The 16,797-nt window shown below is 36.6% G+C and overlaps 1 protein-coding gene across 2 annotated transcripts; it reads right to left on the bottom strand.

Annotated features, from left to right (window-relative positions):
• Positions 1-71: 71 nt before the first annotated feature.
• LOC110374132 (protein mesh) lies at positions 72-16,253 on the bottom strand. 2 transcript variants are annotated; one of them, XM_064039315.1, is made up of 22 exons: positions 15,778-16,253; positions 12,294-12,532; positions 11,786-11,992; positions 11,334-11,492; positions 10,973-11,110; positions 10,725-10,893; positions 10,292-10,549; positions 9,841-10,180; positions 9,399-9,680; positions 9,002-9,134; positions 8,733-8,827; positions 8,389-8,507; positions 7,971-8,122; positions 7,574-7,682; positions 6,965-7,101; positions 6,517-6,646; positions 5,854-6,116; positions 4,397-4,501; positions 3,627-3,735; positions 2,484-3,354; positions 1,353-1,511; positions 72-961 (listed from the first exon to the last, which is right to left on the bottom strand). In XM_064039315.1, exons 1-22 carry the CDS (start codon positions 16,136-16,138, stop codon positions 754-756), a joined length of 4,743 nt encoding a protein of 1,580 aa, XP_063895385.1. In that variant the 5' UTR covers positions 16,139-16,253; the 3' UTR covers positions 72-753. The 2 variants fall into 2 exon arrangements, with proteins under 2 accessions (XP_063895385.1, XP_063895383.1); XM_064039313.1 differs by lacking the exon at positions 2,484-3,354 and having other exon boundaries at positions 1,353-1,509; positions 15,778-16,252.
• Between the last annotated feature and the right edge of the window lie 544 nt (positions 16,254-16,797).

A 16,797-nucleotide genomic window follows, 5' to 3' on the forward strand; every position in this document is an offset into this window, starting at 1 on the left:
TTGCGGACATGTTTCATCTCTTCAGCATTTCCCGTTCCCTTCGTTTACGTGTGGGGTAATAAAAAATCTCGTTCTTAGTGAATAGGATTTATTAAATGAAGACTTATTTTAATGAATTTAATTACACAAAAAATAAACAACTAGAAAAGTTCACCATGAAACAAAAAGTGATACTTAAAAAAGTTAAAAATGTCAAATGGCACATAAAAAGACAATAAAAGGTGTAAAGAAAGACCGTAATTGTTTTATTTTGTATTAAATTGTTGTCATGTTTCAAATAAAAACACAGCTTTAGCGTAATTAACTACATAAAAGTAAATCTAAAATTATTACAATGGTGGGATTGTTCATTGATACCGAAAATAAAATAAAATACAAAATCATAGTATTAAAAGAATGGAAATGTTCGCAGTATAGTAATACTTTATAATAATACCTTTGCCTAATGTAGTTTTAATTGGAATAAGTCTGAAAAATCTTTAAAAGCAAGACATTATATTTGTACATTAATATAGGCAAGTAATAACATAAATAATTTGTATAAAACTTACAAATAAACGCAGCTAAAATACTATCTAATCAAAACCTATGTCTAAACTAAAACCAATCTTCAATTGATGGCAACATTTTGAAGATGGCCGACAATTGCGCGGTATTTTTCCAAAACCCACTTTTTATTTCTTCCAAAACTACAAATATTTGGTACCAACGCTATGCTTGTTTAATATTAAATTCTCTTATATTTATATTAACTTAATTAATTTCGGTTTCCCCACCATACGGCCGCGCTTGTCTGTTCGGGTCGTATGGGGTTCCGTAACTAAAAGGCGCGGGCTCCGCACTGTCAACCACTTTCACTGGTTCCGTAGGTTCCGGCGTCACATCTTCGGTGACATCCTTCTTGTAGGGTATGCTCTCATCATCAGAGTTGATACGGAAGGATTCCTCAGGGTCTATAGGTCTGAAAAGATTGGAAGATATGTTAATTGAGGTTTAATAATAGATGAAGGGTTTGTTTTGTTTGCTTGAACGTTAAGAAGAACTGGTCTGATTTGAAAAATTCTTTCAGTCGTAGATAGTCCCTTGATCTAATAAGGATATAGAGGATCTAGTGGAAAGATACTTTTAGCCGGGTTCGCGATGTATTTTCAATAGAAAATGCTAGCGAAAGATTGTTATTACTCTCTCTCTCTTTCCTGCTATCATCATGCTTTCATCATGTTTCTTCTCCACTTCGCTCTATCCACGATATACTTAGAGACGCTCTATGCTCTCGGGGACCTAGCAGTCCTTCATATATTTATAAGGTCTTATTTACTTTTTAGTCCTTCATTTACTTTGTTAAAACTTACTTGACATTCAAGTAGTCATTCTCCTCCTTCTCCTCAGCCTTTCTTCGCAGGAGTATCCTCCAGGCGATGCAGATGAGTACCACGGCGATGGGCACCATGACTGCGCTGATGATGCCCCATGTCGCGCCCAGGGTTCTTGATGAGTACTCCTGTTTGCCTGTTTAGGTAGGGGGAGTGTTAATGTGGTGTTGAAAAGGTGTGGTTAGGTAAATTAATTGGTTTTGAGCTGTTATTTATAGCGTATATTATATTGTTGGATTTGTATATTTGAACTTGAGTCTTGAACTTTTTGGACTGGAAATGGATAGTCTGGTATCTAAAGCTTTTGCGAAAGGTACTATCTACAAAATGGAATGGTCTTGAATTTTTAATGTTCGTAAGTTTGTATAAGTTTGACTGGTTTCGATTTAAAGTCGACAGACGCAATTGACACCAAAAACATTATTTCTATCAATGTAATCCATCTCGACACTGTTTCCAAATCATTAAACAAAAAGTACGGCCCTTACAACGCAATTTATCAACAAACAAAGATACGCTATCTACTGCGCAAAGCCCAAAAAGATATCTCACTAATGCAAATAAAAAATATGACACACGTACCTGTTCATATGACCTGGTTTTTTTATGTACACTAGATAAGAAAGCAAGCAATAACCTAATAGATTAGGAAGAAAAAAAATAATAACTCATCACAGTTCAGAGAAAATTTCTATTCAACGTCATTCCTTGCTTTCTTACCTAAAACAAAATCACTTGAAAGTTATTCTACCGAAATGGGAACAGAAATTTCCTCTTCATGTGACTCCAAGGTTATAGTTAAAATAAGTTTATTTAAAATTAATAGAATTTACAAACATTCAACAACGATGGGAAACTCACGAAAGTCGGCTAACACCTACATATACGTAAACATAAGTGCAAAAACTAAAATAAAGTGCCACTTAACTAACCTAAGCTAAGCTTATGCTACTCCGAAAAAAATGTCATTCGTATTTGGGCAGTGAATATATACTAAATTCCTGTTTACTAGTTTTTTATTTCTAAGTGTTTCAGACCATGGTCGAGCGTGGGCTCATTGTGGGCACTTCAATGTTCGGTGGGTCGATTAGAGTCTCCAAAGATTTCCCCTTTTGAGGAGGCATTGTAAACGTCTGAATAGAATCTGCAGGAGCACTCTTCGGAGGGTCAGGCAAACCAGGGTTATTGAACGTGTTTCGTGGACTATTGTCCGAAGTAGGGCTGATCGGTGGAGAATATATTTCGGAGTACGTTGGAGAGTACTGGGAAGGAATAGGACTGTATTGACCTTCATACTTCGGAGAGTATGGGTCCTCGGAATCTTTTGTGGAATAACCTGAGTCACTTGGCAAAGCTCTACGACCCGTCTGACGAGGTCTGCTTTGATATTCGATGTCTTTAGCAGGTCGCGTCAAAGTTGAATCTCTATTAGATTCAGTGTCTGACGGAGAGGTTATAGAAAGCAAGTCCTCTTCGGAAAGATCCCACAGTTTTTCTGGGAATTCTTCATTGGGAGCGTTCGGGATAGGTTCATTGGTTCGGTAAGTTTTGTCATAGGCCCTACGTTTTTTAGGATTTGATTTGTCAGATTTGTCACTCTTATTAGAATCAGGGTAACCTATACCTGAACTATCGCCGTCTTGTGGGACGGGTGGAGCTGGCCTAACTAGAGGTGCAGACCTAGTCATTGGGGCTTCCTCAGTAGGAGTTTCTGGTAACTTAGGCTTTGAGTCGGAGCTACGTAACGTGGACGATTTCATCGTATCCGTGAGATTTCCCATTGATGCTGATCTTAGATTAAGTCTAGAGGCTGATTTTGATCGCGGAATGTCTTCGAAACGGAATCCTTCTTTGCCTTCGGTCCTGGGTTTGTACCAGCACCAGAACCACAGCAGACAAATCAACAGGCCTAACGGTAGAATAACTGCCAGTATGATCGCCCAGGTCAGAAACAGAGAACGTTGCGAGTATTCTTGGTTACCTGGATATTATAAAGTTTTGTGTCACAAAATGAATAGAACATATAGTTGAAGCAAAATAAATAATCACTTAATGTACAGCCCATCAAACTAGAATAAGCTGTCAACATTCTTAAATGGATTTTCAACTTTATCTTTACAGTTCAATGGTCCAATATTGATTGGGATTTTACGATTAGAGTACCTTGAGTCTGTACAAGAATCAACATAAAAAGCTGTTTATTATTTGGAACAATTTTTTAAAGTCTTTAGATAACCATGTAAAAGTACTTACGTAAGCACTCAGTGTATCCATAATCCGGTAAGTTCCACCGACCGTTGTCCTCACACACTCGACGCTTGTCTCCAATCAGAATGAAGTCTTGGTTACACTCGAAGTTCACCTGTCAATGGATGATGTATTAGGAAATCCCTTATAGAACAAAATAAATGAAGAGTTTGTTTGTTTCAACAGGCAATTGCCGTGTGACTTAAAAATCACTGAAGATTTGTTTATAAACTGTAGGGAGTAAAGTACACGGCACTAAATGAGAAAGATGGAGAGGCTAAAAAAGGCCTTTTTTCTTGGTAAAGTCCGTAAAGCCGGGTCAAAAGTATAGTTTACTAGGTACTCGAATAGATGAGACATAAGGAAATTCGAATGTAATAGGTATGTTTCATTGTTTCCTCGAGTTGTGACGAATAGCGGTTTTGTTTGTAGGACGATTTATATTCATGTCCTTCGACAAACCACTTTGGAATACACAATAAGGACAAACAATCATAAGGGTTTTGGTATTTAACTTCATCATCAGTTTGGTCCGTATGTTAAGGGAAGTACTTCGTTACTTAATAAATGCAAACGCCTGTCAAATCTGTCACGCTTTCACACAAAACCTATTTATTATAGGTTCTTAACTGTTTAGTACAAAGTTTCTCCAGTTGTGGGAAGTGGCGGTGTAGCTATAATATTATGGTATAGCTAGTAGGTATGTGGTATAGTATAGGTGTAGCTGTGGTATAGTATGTGGTGTAGCTAGTAATGTATAAAGAACGAATACTCACTCTAGTTCCTGGCGTGAAGAAGAAGTTACTCTTTCGACCAAATCGTGGTGTCTCCAATATACCGCAGCTGATCACTCGACGAGCGTTCTGCTCTTTTATATTCGTCTGTAAATGGAGTACTTGATTAATTCTTGTCTTTCACTATTGCAGCTTTTTCAGTTAAGTCAGTTTAACTCACAACACACCAAAATATTAGTCCTTGTATACGAGAGACAAGAGGCCTACACAGTTAAAGAGACCCCAAAAATTGCGCATCAAAAACTAAAAATCCTTCTCGAAAAATGACGCAAAACGATCACAAATCTATCCGAAACCAACTAGAAAAAGGAGTCTAGCCACAACAAACAGTTTACATGAATTGAATGGATGGAACGACTAGTGTTTAAGTTTGCCATAGCTGAGCTATAGAGGACCTTGGTAAATGCATTATAATTAAAAAGAACAATGGCCTGACAAGACGCATCTGATTGCACGCAACTGTCCAACTAGGTGACTTTTTAAATGGTCGTAGGGTGACATGGGATGGAAACACAAAATTAGGAGTAAATTCATAGATCCCGTATTATGCAGAACTTGCTCAGTCATCAGATGACCTATAGTCAAATCCTTTTTGATACCTACGTATAAAACAACCAAACTATACATTAGCAAACGATACATTGGTCAAGTCAAAAACGGCTAAGATTTCCACTCAGTAGTAGAGGATTTTGAAAAAAGTTAGGATTTTCTAAAATACTATCGCTGTCAAAATTTTATGTTGACTAATCTGCAGATGTCTCCTGAAATCACTTATTTTAAACTGAACTGTGGAAGCCTTAGAACATTGCTGAATTTGGGTCAACATATACTCTCTGTCAACGCCAAAATTCGAGATTATCAATAGTCTTTAAGTTCCATGCACCAGTGTAATCATTCTGTACCCTACAGGATGTTAGAACATACCTACAATTTATTTACTACGTTCAAGTGTGGGAAATCGTAAATTGTCTTTATGATTAGTTGACAATCAAGGCTATTATCGACTTAATAGCTGGATGAATCATTTCGCGTTTGTTGACATACAACGTTACATCATTTGGATTTAATTATACTGTACGAGTTGACTCATCATCTTCATCGCCCTAGTCTTTTCAAATCAGTTCAAGGACAGGAGGGGTCAAATAATGAAAATGCAATAAGGACAAAAAATTCAAGGTTTGGGATTTGCCCAGTTATTAAACCAGAGATTCAAATTGTTTTTTATTGATAAACTAGATTTTCATTAAGGTTAAAGAGCTAAATTCAAATGATCCAATTTAAAAGAAGGGGACAATAGGTGACAATATAAAACTTCATACGCCTAAGATCTATTTACTTTGAAAATTTTATGTGAAAATTCATAGATGTTTTAAGAAAACTGGTATTTTGTTGTCATTGAACTTAAGCCTAAAAAGTACAAAACAAAAAACAATACTCACAATAGACGACAAATAATTCTTAGTGAACTCAGCCATATCCCTATTCAGGGTCATGCCATAATCATATCGACACTGATAGGAATCCTGACACAGTTCTATAGCTCTCGCCACGTCTTGAGACCTGTTGGCCGGTAGGAAGTCAGCTGGTTCCCTGATGAAGTTCGGTACGAATTGATTGTCGTTGTAGTAGGCTGCCGTTCTGCCGTATTCGCGGTAGAACATTGCTACTCCTATGTCTCGTTGTTCGCGGTCGGTTAGTTGCCCTGGAAGGATTTAACGGTTGATATATTTAGGTGGAAAGAAGTGTTCTTTTAGGATTCACAGTACATTGGAAAGTTCAAGGTAAAGAATCGAGGTTTGATCGTAAGAGTATTAACTATATAAAACAATTTTAGTTCCTGTAACCTTTAATCTGGAAGATTTTTTATGGCAATTACATGCAAGTAGAAGCAAGCAAGGTCACTTTTGAAACATTAATTTAAGCTAGATTTTGGCATTCGTCTAATATTGCTAAAACCGTGAAAAGAGTGTTTTATAATTCTTTTACTTTCAACATATTTGTAGCCATCATACTAGTTTCATTATTTTCTTAAGTAATTTAATCATCTTTCAGGCATTCCATCTTTATCATACTTTTCTCAGTTTGTTTCATTTAGAACTTACAGTGTTGAGCGAAGTCCCTGTGTGCGGTTTGGAAGTTGTTGAGGTCGACAGTGGCTCGCGTGCCATCCGGTCGGGTGAAGTCGTCGTTAACGTCCAGAGACCAGTTGCCGAATAGACCTCGCGTTTGATTCTAAAACAAAAAATATATTTTAGTTATTCAGAAACACTTCTTTATATAAAGGCATTTGTGTGTCTAGTTCCTGAAAAATATGTGTCAAAATCCTGAGTAACCTTTGAATGAGTGATGATAATATAGATAATTATTTTTCATCTAGAACAATCCATGACATCAATAAAAACCTTAATCAGGGGCTTCCACATAGTCAGTTATTTTACTGTCCCTAATTACTACCTAATTACCCACAAAATATAAAAAAAACTTCAAACCTTTAGTTTCCCCTATTCATTTTGCAAAAAAGAAAATGTGGTTAATAAAGTAGGTACTCACCATATAATTCCAAGGAAGATAAACTCTAGCTGACATAAAGCCCTTATTCTCTACTACTTCAATACCAGCGCCTGATGAGAACATGATGACAATCTCCGACTGGTTCAGTAAGTACATAGGCTGGTATACTGTCACACCTGTGAAGGAAGAATTTGGTTAATTATCTGTTGAAGGGTTAGTGGGTAGATGTTGATTTGCTTACTTGAGATAAAATTTTGACATTAGCCCCATTCAAGTACCTTATGTCTTTCCTATCCCTAGTAAGCAAAACAGCAGACACACAGCAATTATAATATTGGGAACAGCCGTAAGGAGGCCAGCCCGCTTCATAGAAGATTATACTGCATAAGTGTTAGCAAAGAAACAGGTGCATTCACTATTCCGTCACTCTCATAGTCCGATGGAACGTCAATCCGACACGACCGGAGAGAGGTCAGGCACATTATTGATGTGCTTTAAGCTTGGTAGAAAGTTTACAAATGCTCAAAGAGTAACAGTTTTGGACAGGATATCATCAGTTCACTAAAACGTTTTTTTTATGCAATTAAAAAAGTATTCCTAAATGAAGGGTCTTTTAAACTTAGAATGCTAGGATTGAGATTAACTTACCTGGGAAGTATTGCACCCTAAGGGCAGGCCTGTCGAAGTACACTCTCTTGTTGTCAGCGAAAACATCCAGTCTGTAACGCCATTGCGCGTGTTGAGGACGCAGACGAACCTGAAAACGATGCCAGTTCAATATTTGATGATATTGATATCTCAGTATACTAGTTAATATACATACTTTTATTATTCAAATGTGTTCGTCAATTGGTACTATGTTTATATAAATATATTTAGCAATTCTTTCTAGCCTCTTCTAGAATAGCTACGAATATTTATCTTCTAGCAGTTCGACAAAAGTGTTTCCTCAAGGCACTATACTTGGACCACTTTTTATCAAATTGTTCACTTTTGGACACGATTCACACAAAAACAATTCTAGTGACTTTTAAAGTTATCTTACCTCAATAGGTACGGAGTTGTTGGACGCAGCGACAACAGAAGTCAGATGTGTAGCGTTGACTCGTCCGTAGATGTTCCGCGGAACTTGCTCGAATCTGCCCTGGACGTCCAGTTTCAGTTGCGGGTGATCCACTCTTACTAATACGTATTCACCTGAAGAAAGAAGTTTTTTTAGGTTTAGGGACTTGCAAACATGGTTTTTAGGATAAAACAAAATCATAGCTTTATTTAATTTTTTTTTTAATAAATCTTTCCATTAAAAGCTTAAAGATGTTCATAATAGTTTTAATAAGAAAGCTAGGAGCTAAAAAGACGTTTTTTTAGGAGAGAACAAGATTATAGGGTTTCTTGAGCATTTTTGGACAAACCATTTTTCAATTTAATGTGAAGTACAGTTTAGAGTGTTGTTATTATTTTACCTTTTCCGTTGAAGGTATACTGCAAGTCGTCGAAAGTGACGATGTGTGGATCTCCGAATATTCCAGCAACACCAGGCGATTGGTAAGCTACACAGTCTTGAGAAGGACGACGTTCAAACCTGTTAAAATACCAAAACCTTAGTTTAAACTAACTAGCTTTGACTTTAATATTCAGTTAGAAAAAGAAAAGAAATGTTAAGAACGTTGTAGAATGAAGTTGGTATGTGTAGTTCTTGTTATTCAAAAACAAGTCTCGCACATACAGGTATGAGGTATTTTGTAAAGTTAGGTACTGGACAGAAACTCTATAAATACGTGCTTAATTAATCAATGGAAAGACTTACCTGAATGTCTCACATCCAACAGCTTGTTCTTCTTGCCACATGCAGCACTGGTAGAATGGAATCATGTCGTGGAACCAATGGGACAGCGATGGGACCTAGAGTAATACAAAACAATGAATTTACGGTACCTATATAAATAGGAGATTAGAGCTCGTTTTGAGCTTCAGACTTTGAATGGATTAACATCTAAATATGTTCATAATCGAGAATAAATTAAATGGAGTTGTAACAAATACTAAGATAAGGCTTCAATATTTAATTGATCTTACCTTGTTGGCCTCGTTATAAGGAGTGAACCCGAAGTCGTGTGACCTCGAAGGCCTGGATCCCCACATCTGATCGTACGACAACATGAGGAAGCCGTTCTTGTCGTAGCAGCACTGTTGACCTGATCCTTCCGCGCTGTGAAAACAGTACAAAATTAGGGAACTGATTTCAGGATACTAACTACTACTAATATTAATTTCAAAAATATCCCTAATAAATAATAATAATAATAGTACTTAATATTTTCTATAATACTTTTTGTGTTGGTCAAAAAAAGAACTCAGAATTTAAAACGAGTTTGATGTAGCTGAAGGAGTTGTAATACTTATAGAAAGTCATGTAATAGTATAAATAAAGTTATTTTAGTTGGAAATTCATAAATGTTTGTATTTGACTTACCTAGGTGCTCCACTCCTGACACAATGGACACTGCCCCAATGGTATCTACAGGTAGGATTGGTGTCTTTATCGCAAGCCAAATCTGGCATAAACCTTCCCTTATCCAGTAACGCATGTTCGAGCGTACAAGGGCAAACCCATACTTGAGACGCAAAGTTCTTCAAGAAACGATCCGTTCGTAACCAGTTGTTGCAAAGGGCGTTGGGCCAACGTTGGCCGTGTAACCTTTCCCATTGTGGGGCGAAGTACCAACCCAAGGGGATTGGACGACTCCATAGGACACTGCAAAGAGTTGTTAGTTGATTTAATAATTGTAGACAAGAAAGTCATCGATATAAGCTACTTCATGAAAACTACAAAATAATTGCTGCTACCAATCACTCATGGAAATAATATTACAAGAGTTATCAAAAAAGGTTGTAAAGATAAAAGGAGTACTCACGGTGATATCTCAACATTTTTAAACACTTCTGGTGTAGTCAAGTTGATTTGCAAGAAACCAAACTGCATGTCGTTGTGTAAGAAATTATCCCTGTTCCTAAAGTTTTGAGGATTGATGACGTATTCTCCAGTGTTGGCCACGCCCATTTCGATCATATCTATGTATTCGAGTTGAGGTCTGATAGTGACCTCCTTGTAGCCCCACAAACTGATTTGCAGTTGGACGTTTAGATTCGTGGTCAAGTTGAAGCGGTCCCAGGTTATTCTGATTTCAGGTGGATATCTCTCATGGACTGAGTTGTCAGTGAAGAAAATCTTCTCTGTGGCCGTTGCGGGTGTTTCTGAAAAATGAAGGCATTTCAAGAATTTACCATCAAATACATTACGAACTTCAATAAAGCTTTTAAAATGTGAACGTAAAAATAACTCATACAAAAAACAAATACACTTACCGACAAAGTACTTTCCTTTCCACTTGTAGGGCTCATTATTAATAGCAATTTCGAATCTAGCATATCCATTGTGCCAGAACCTGGGTTGGACACAAATAGCCCTATTGACGTCCACTACAGCACCAATGACGGACTCTGTATCAAAACGACAGGTGATTCTATCGTTAGGGTTGAAGCAAGGACCCGTGATGTTGACGATTGTACCTCCCAACATGTTACCGCTCTCAGGGGCGAACATGAGGGGAAGATTTGCGCCATCTAAAGATCAGAAAGGAATATAATTGTTACTAAGTTAGAAAAGAGGTGTTAGAAATTCCAATGCATGAGAAATGTTAACAGTTAAACTTTTACATTAATGGATTTTTTTTTAAACTCTCATTAATAGTGCAGTATTTGAATACGAACTATTTTGCTTTTCACCATCAATACTTACCGATATCCTTGTTACAAGTCCCCATAAGTATTTTTTCGTCTATCCTAAATATATGTCGACCTGGAAAACCGTTCGCCCATCCTCTGCCCGTCAAATCTCTAAGTACAGACGCTTGTGAATAAGGCTTGTATTCGTAGCTTTGTGTTCCGTTACCAGCGTTGAAACCAATCTACAAATATATATTCAATAAGTTAGTAAACATCATTAATGTTATTACATACATTGATTTCTGAATTATTGATACTTACATAAGCAGGTACACCACCTTCTCCGGTCGTGGTATCACCACCGGCTTCTGTGTGTGAACTCCAGTTGATCTCCAAATAGTTGAAGATCGCGTATGTGAACACTTCGTCAGTAGCTAGTACCATTTGGAATGTGTTTGTCTGTAATATTGAAATACATTATGTGTTATACTTACGTCTAAGAAGATACAATCATTTTGGCATGTTTTGAAAGTTAGTTAATAACATAAAGAATGGAAGACTTCTAGATCAAAAATTCTGGTCCACATGATTCCACATTTGGTACATCTAAAGCTTTTCATCCTTACGATTTTCCACATCTTTAGTAATATACAATCTTCAATAATTATAATTACAAACTCACCACAAACAATGAGTTGTCAATGCCTCCAGCGAAAGACATGTTCTTCCAAGTAATTGTGATGGCGTGTTTGGGGAAGAAGGTTTCGGAACCGATGACACCCTGACGAATGTCCCACGTCAGTCGCTCTCTCATCTCCACACCAAGTTGGTCGGTACGCGTCTAGAAGATAGTAAATAAAGACTTGTAGAACTATTACAGGTAAATTATGTCAATGATAAATAATAGCAGATTCAAAAATAATTAGCAGTTACAGAAACTCTGTTTAGACCCAAAAATGGTCTTAAACTTTGAACAACGATGGTCATCTGTAATGGCAGTGTATGAGTAGTACCTAGTATTTGATCAATTCCTGGGTAATCCCATATGAAGAGCTATCTACTCGGCGAGCTACAGGAGGAAGGGTCCGTTTTAAACGTGCTGTCTAAAAAATATTAATAAAGGCTTTTATTTACCTGTAAATCCCTGTCCATTCTAAAGTAAATTCCAGGCCTTCTTTGATCAGGGTCCTCGGGACGCTGGCTACCGATACGGCACTTGCTGAAGAATATACCGATGAAGGAAGGGTCGTTGACATCAGGCCAGTCTCTCACGGGGAAGGAGAGGGGGTAGGTGTAGTGGTCTGGAGGGTCGCTGAAGTAGATGTAGCCGTTCATCGATAACTGGAAAGAGGTAGAAAGAATTATTAATAACCAGTGGCCCTCCGCTACATTCTGCGCTCTTCACATAAACCATCAACCAAAAAGGCCGAACAAAGCCTAAACAATTGGATTGGATAGGTGAGACAGTTTTTGAGTTATAAAATTACAACGAAAAGTGGTGTGCATTTTAACATTTTAGTTGGCAAGGAGATTTTCAGTACCTACAGCAGAAACTACCTACCTTAAACCTACAACCTACCTTCAGCAAAAGAAACATTGTTTTCTAGAACGTTCTTTAAAGGAAATACTCTAGGACACCTACCCTGGTATAATTGAACCTAAATCCAAAGAACGGCAACTGGAAGTTGAAGTTCTTATGGATTTGAGGAGTAGAAGTGTGGATATCTCTCTGATAGTCTCCAATGTTTTCATTGCCTCCTTGATCGTAGAACCAGTACATGAAGTTGCCTCTGATCTGCGCCAGCCTGGCAGCCGTGATGACGTAGGGCTGACCATTGTTCTGATAGCTTGTGTCGGGTAGCACGCGGCCGTCGATGTGAGCTAGAAAAGTATAGGCAGGATTTTAAACAATGGATATCACTACGGAATATTTGGGGTTTGGTATATTGGATGTCAACTATGCAACAATATGGTCTGCTAAAGCTGTGATAGTTCTGCTTTCTAATATAGTGATCTTGATTGTATCATTAGACTTCTTTTTAATCAAAATTGTTCGGGTAGTCAACAAAACTGGTTTAGCCCTCATTAGATTTGTGTTTGGAACTTCATCTCTAATCAAAATTTTATCAAACTCATATTTGGAGCTACCGACTTCAGTTAAAATCTTTCTTCTAAAACAATTGAAGCTAAAAATATCATTATTAATTTCTGAAATGTTCTTCTGACTTTCGCGGCTCGGTATCGATACTAGTCCCCGATAATGATAAGCTATCAGTTTATATCAGAAATGCGATTCCTAGTATACACGCTGATGTCATGTTGGCACCTTGCAATACCTCTTTGTTTCACAATTTTCTGTAAACAAGTTCACCTAACAGATTTGATGCATCATCAACTCGAAAATATCATCGTTGTCGTCACAAAAAAAAGTCCGCTACTTCACTAAGGCTTTCCCCAAGCTGGGGAGATTTGCCCATACTCATCGCGCTGGGCATATGTGTTGGTGAACGCAGTATGGGATATTGTTTTAGCTTTAGAGATGCTGCTGGCTATTTCCCAGCAAGGCATTTTCTATCCCACTTGGTACGTGGTCGTTATACCGTCACCAGTCAATTTAAAACTACTACAATCAAAAAGTTAAACAAATACTCTTTATCATTCATGAAAGTTCTTATTTTAGATCCACTAGCGTTACATAGTTTTCCGTATCACTAGTTATCAGTAGGCACTTGTGTTGGATTTTCTATTTTCCTCATGCATGTTATGTAGTATTTCTCTATGTTGTGTTAGAAAAGCACAGAAAGGTTCATGCCGATCTATTTTATATCCGGAAATAGTTACTTCATTAGCTGTTCTATTCTCATCTACAAACAAGTGTACTTCGTCATTTAGTCTGACTCATTCCAAATTAACACGAATAGCTATCAAACAAAGTATCTAGTTTATTTGTTAGAGATTAACTTCTTTAACCAACAGTGTGTCGTCATTTGATATATTTTTACCGCATTCACAGCTATCTTTATAATAATCAGTACTTATGGATTCTCGTAATTTTTTTCTCGTGGTATTCAGAGGTTTTAACCAAAATTTTTATCTCACTGAACGGAAGTCTGATTACAAACAGTAGGAAGATTTTGCAGGTCATCCATAAAAATACTGACAAACAAAATATAGTTTTTCTATCATGCAATGCAAAAAGCAAGCAAAGATTAAATATTAGATGTGGGTGTGGTAGTGTGCTAAATAATGTCTATATAACCTGATAAATGTTTGAGAATGTAAGGCACGCGTAGATAATCTAAATAAATAATTCCACACACATAATCAAATAAGAGGATGAGCAAATTCAAGAATGGTGCAATTTCATTGAGCTAGACTTAAATGCATGCAAGTGCTTTTCGTAGATATTTCACTTTTTGTATTAATTCAAAAGAAAATTAAGAGCACTGTGGTTAAAACAAAGATTTAAGGTACAGAGACAAATAATATGTAAGACTAAGATTCAGAATTTGAACATGGATGGTGATAAAAATACAGAGAACGGATTATAAATATAAGAACTACAAAGGCAGCATGTATGTCAGGAAAGAGGGTAAATGCTTTGATGACTGCCCAACGATTTGTCAAAAAGGACAAAACTGAAAATGAAGACAAGAATAATCTGACTAATCTTTACAATAATACCTCGAAAAGGTATACACAATGTTTTAAGTTCAACGTTCATGAAGAACCGACCTACATTTGACCCAAAAACATAATCTTCTATCAACATGGCGATGAAATCATTGTTCTGACTTGTAAATTACAAAACTGCCTCCGAATGCTCAGAGATAAGGCTGACAAAATAGTTTGGATCACATATCCATCCCATGCCCATATCATATGCCTTATGAGTATTTGGCTTAAAGGATTCTCACTTCAATGTCTCTTAAGCTTTGTATAAAGTTTTTACAACCAGTTAGTTCTAGTTAGTTCTATTTTAACATCATCGTCAATGTCATCCTAATTTATTCTAATAGTACCCACAAATTCTTTTTCAATGTTTCAACCACTAATTGTTCTGAAGCACGAGATTCAACAGGTCTTTTACAAAAAAGTAATTCTGAATATAACGATTATTCATTCATTCTAGTAACAAGTGCTCAGGAGTTATTCATACGGGGCCTCACAAACACGTATCGCACTTGACCGGCTTTTTTATCTGCTGATAAAGTACGTAGCCCTTATCTGTACTTAATTGGTATAACCCGACGAATTAAAAAAGTAGTCTCTGCATTTACCTCTTGCAAAAGTCTTGCTGCATTTTAGAATTTGCTAGGTTATACTTTGCAAGTTAGGTGCGGCCCTTATCGCTGATTAGAACATCATTTATTTGATTGTATTAAATGAGTAATATACCTTAAATGTTCTGTTTAAAGCAGGTTCTAATTCCATTTAGAGGAGCACATTTTTGGTCTGAATAATAAATAATTGGCGTCATTACGTTCATCAATGATGACTTCTTTATCTCGATGTTAAGGTGCTTAATTTTGATTACCTTAACAAACGATGCCTTTTTCGTTTACTTCTATTTTGATGTCATTGTATCCTTTACTAAGTTACTCACCTTTTGTTTCTTTACCTAATGAATGAAATAGCGTCATGCAAAATTTATGTACATTATGATTAATATTCAGGTTATCTTGTGACTAGTGAGTCATGCTAAAATCTACACAATACCTGAGAATATACCGGCTATATATTAATCATAAACATTTTAAGTACTACAATCTTAAAATAGTACAATACTCCGTATTCATTTTAGATCATGTCAAAAACAAAGGTGACAATTTATGTAGCGCGAGCGCACGATATAATTCCAAATCCCTTATCTCAACTCTTTGTCAAACATTTGGCAATGTTTGTCATTCGTCCCTTCTGTGTCATCTATGAAAACTATGTGTGCCAACGTTTGAGCAAACATACTAACGTACTATGCCATAGATTTAGAATCAGACATGGCGAGGTCAGGATTATCATATATTTCGGTTACTTTATCGTCTTTGTTATCTTGCCTTGCATTATTTTATTATAGTATCGATGATAAATGTTCTTCGTTCTTAAAAAGTGAAGGAAAGTTCACTTACCATACTCATTATTTGTAACTTGAGTGGTGCTTGGTGACAATAACTGCCTTTCACTGAGCAAATTATCGTTGACGTTTAAATCAACCGCATCTAAAGCCAGCGGCTCCTCTCCCGCTAGCCCATCAGTGAGGGTCTGGTACTTCCCACTCCTAACGTGCAGCTCAGCCTTGTCACTTATAATTTCCACTGGACTTTCATTATCGATCTCATCTTCTTTTACTTCAGTTACTGGTACCACCACTGTCGTAGTATCACTTACTACATTGTCCTCAACAACATTACTTGTGACGTTGTCAACTGTTTCTTGTCCATTAACACTAATAACTAAGAGTGCTATTAAAGCTAGAACTTTAACACCCATTTTCACACTTTCAAAATGTTCATCACATTATTTTTTATCAGTTTTGACGACAACAGGTGGCTCGCTATTGTACTGGTCGACTAGAGCGTTGGAACATTGTGTGCCCGTTGATATGGTATTATCTTTAAGAGATATGATAAGATAGCAAATAGGAACGTTAGGTGTGCCAAATTCTTTGTCCTAATCATAGCCCTCGTATAGGGTTTTGGTATAATGGTGATAATTTAAGGTAAATTAAAGGAACAGTTAAAGGCGTGTTGAAACTTCAGTTTTGGTATTACTTTACTAGTTTAATTTATCATTATTGGAAATGAAAGTAACTAGGATTATGGTAGATGGCTAACCACCGTTTTTATTTATATAGAGGAGATGATCATTTAGTTTGCGTCTGCTGAAAATGTTGTATGATCAATACAACATTTTAAATTAAGTTCCAAATTGCCATATTAACAGAATCTCCTACTTAGGTTCTCAAACAAAAAAAGGGTAAAATATTTTCACAGACCTAGCACACACAACTTCCAATATTAAAATGATCTCCGAAACGAGGCTCACGTTTCTTTTTTGGACTTATCAATGACCTAAAACCTAGTTTAGCAATTTAAAACACGTTTTTGATAAAGAATTATATAACTGGAGCAATTAGCTACAACAATCTA

This window comes from Helicoverpa armigera, chromosome 19 (assembly GCF_030705265.1).
Source record: "Helicoverpa armigera isolate CAAS_96S chromosome 19, ASM3070526v1, whole genome shotgun sequence".
Classification (NCBI taxonomy): domain Eukaryota; kingdom Metazoa; phylum Arthropoda; class Insecta; order Lepidoptera; family Noctuidae; genus Helicoverpa; species Helicoverpa armigera.

Coding starts and splice junctions, on each gene's coding strand:
- LOC110374132 (XM_064039315.1), bottom strand. CDS start 16,138: ATGGGTGTTAAAGTTCTAGCTTTAATAGCACTCTTAGTTATTAGTGTT. Junction 11,111..11,333: donor TTGACAACTCATTGTTTGTG/GTGAGTTTGTAA, acceptor TCAATATTACAG/ACAAACACATTCCAAATGGT. Junction 7,102..7,573: donor TAGGGTGCAATACTTCCCAG/GTAAGTTAATCT, acceptor CTTCCTTCACAG/GTGTGACAGTATACCAGCCT.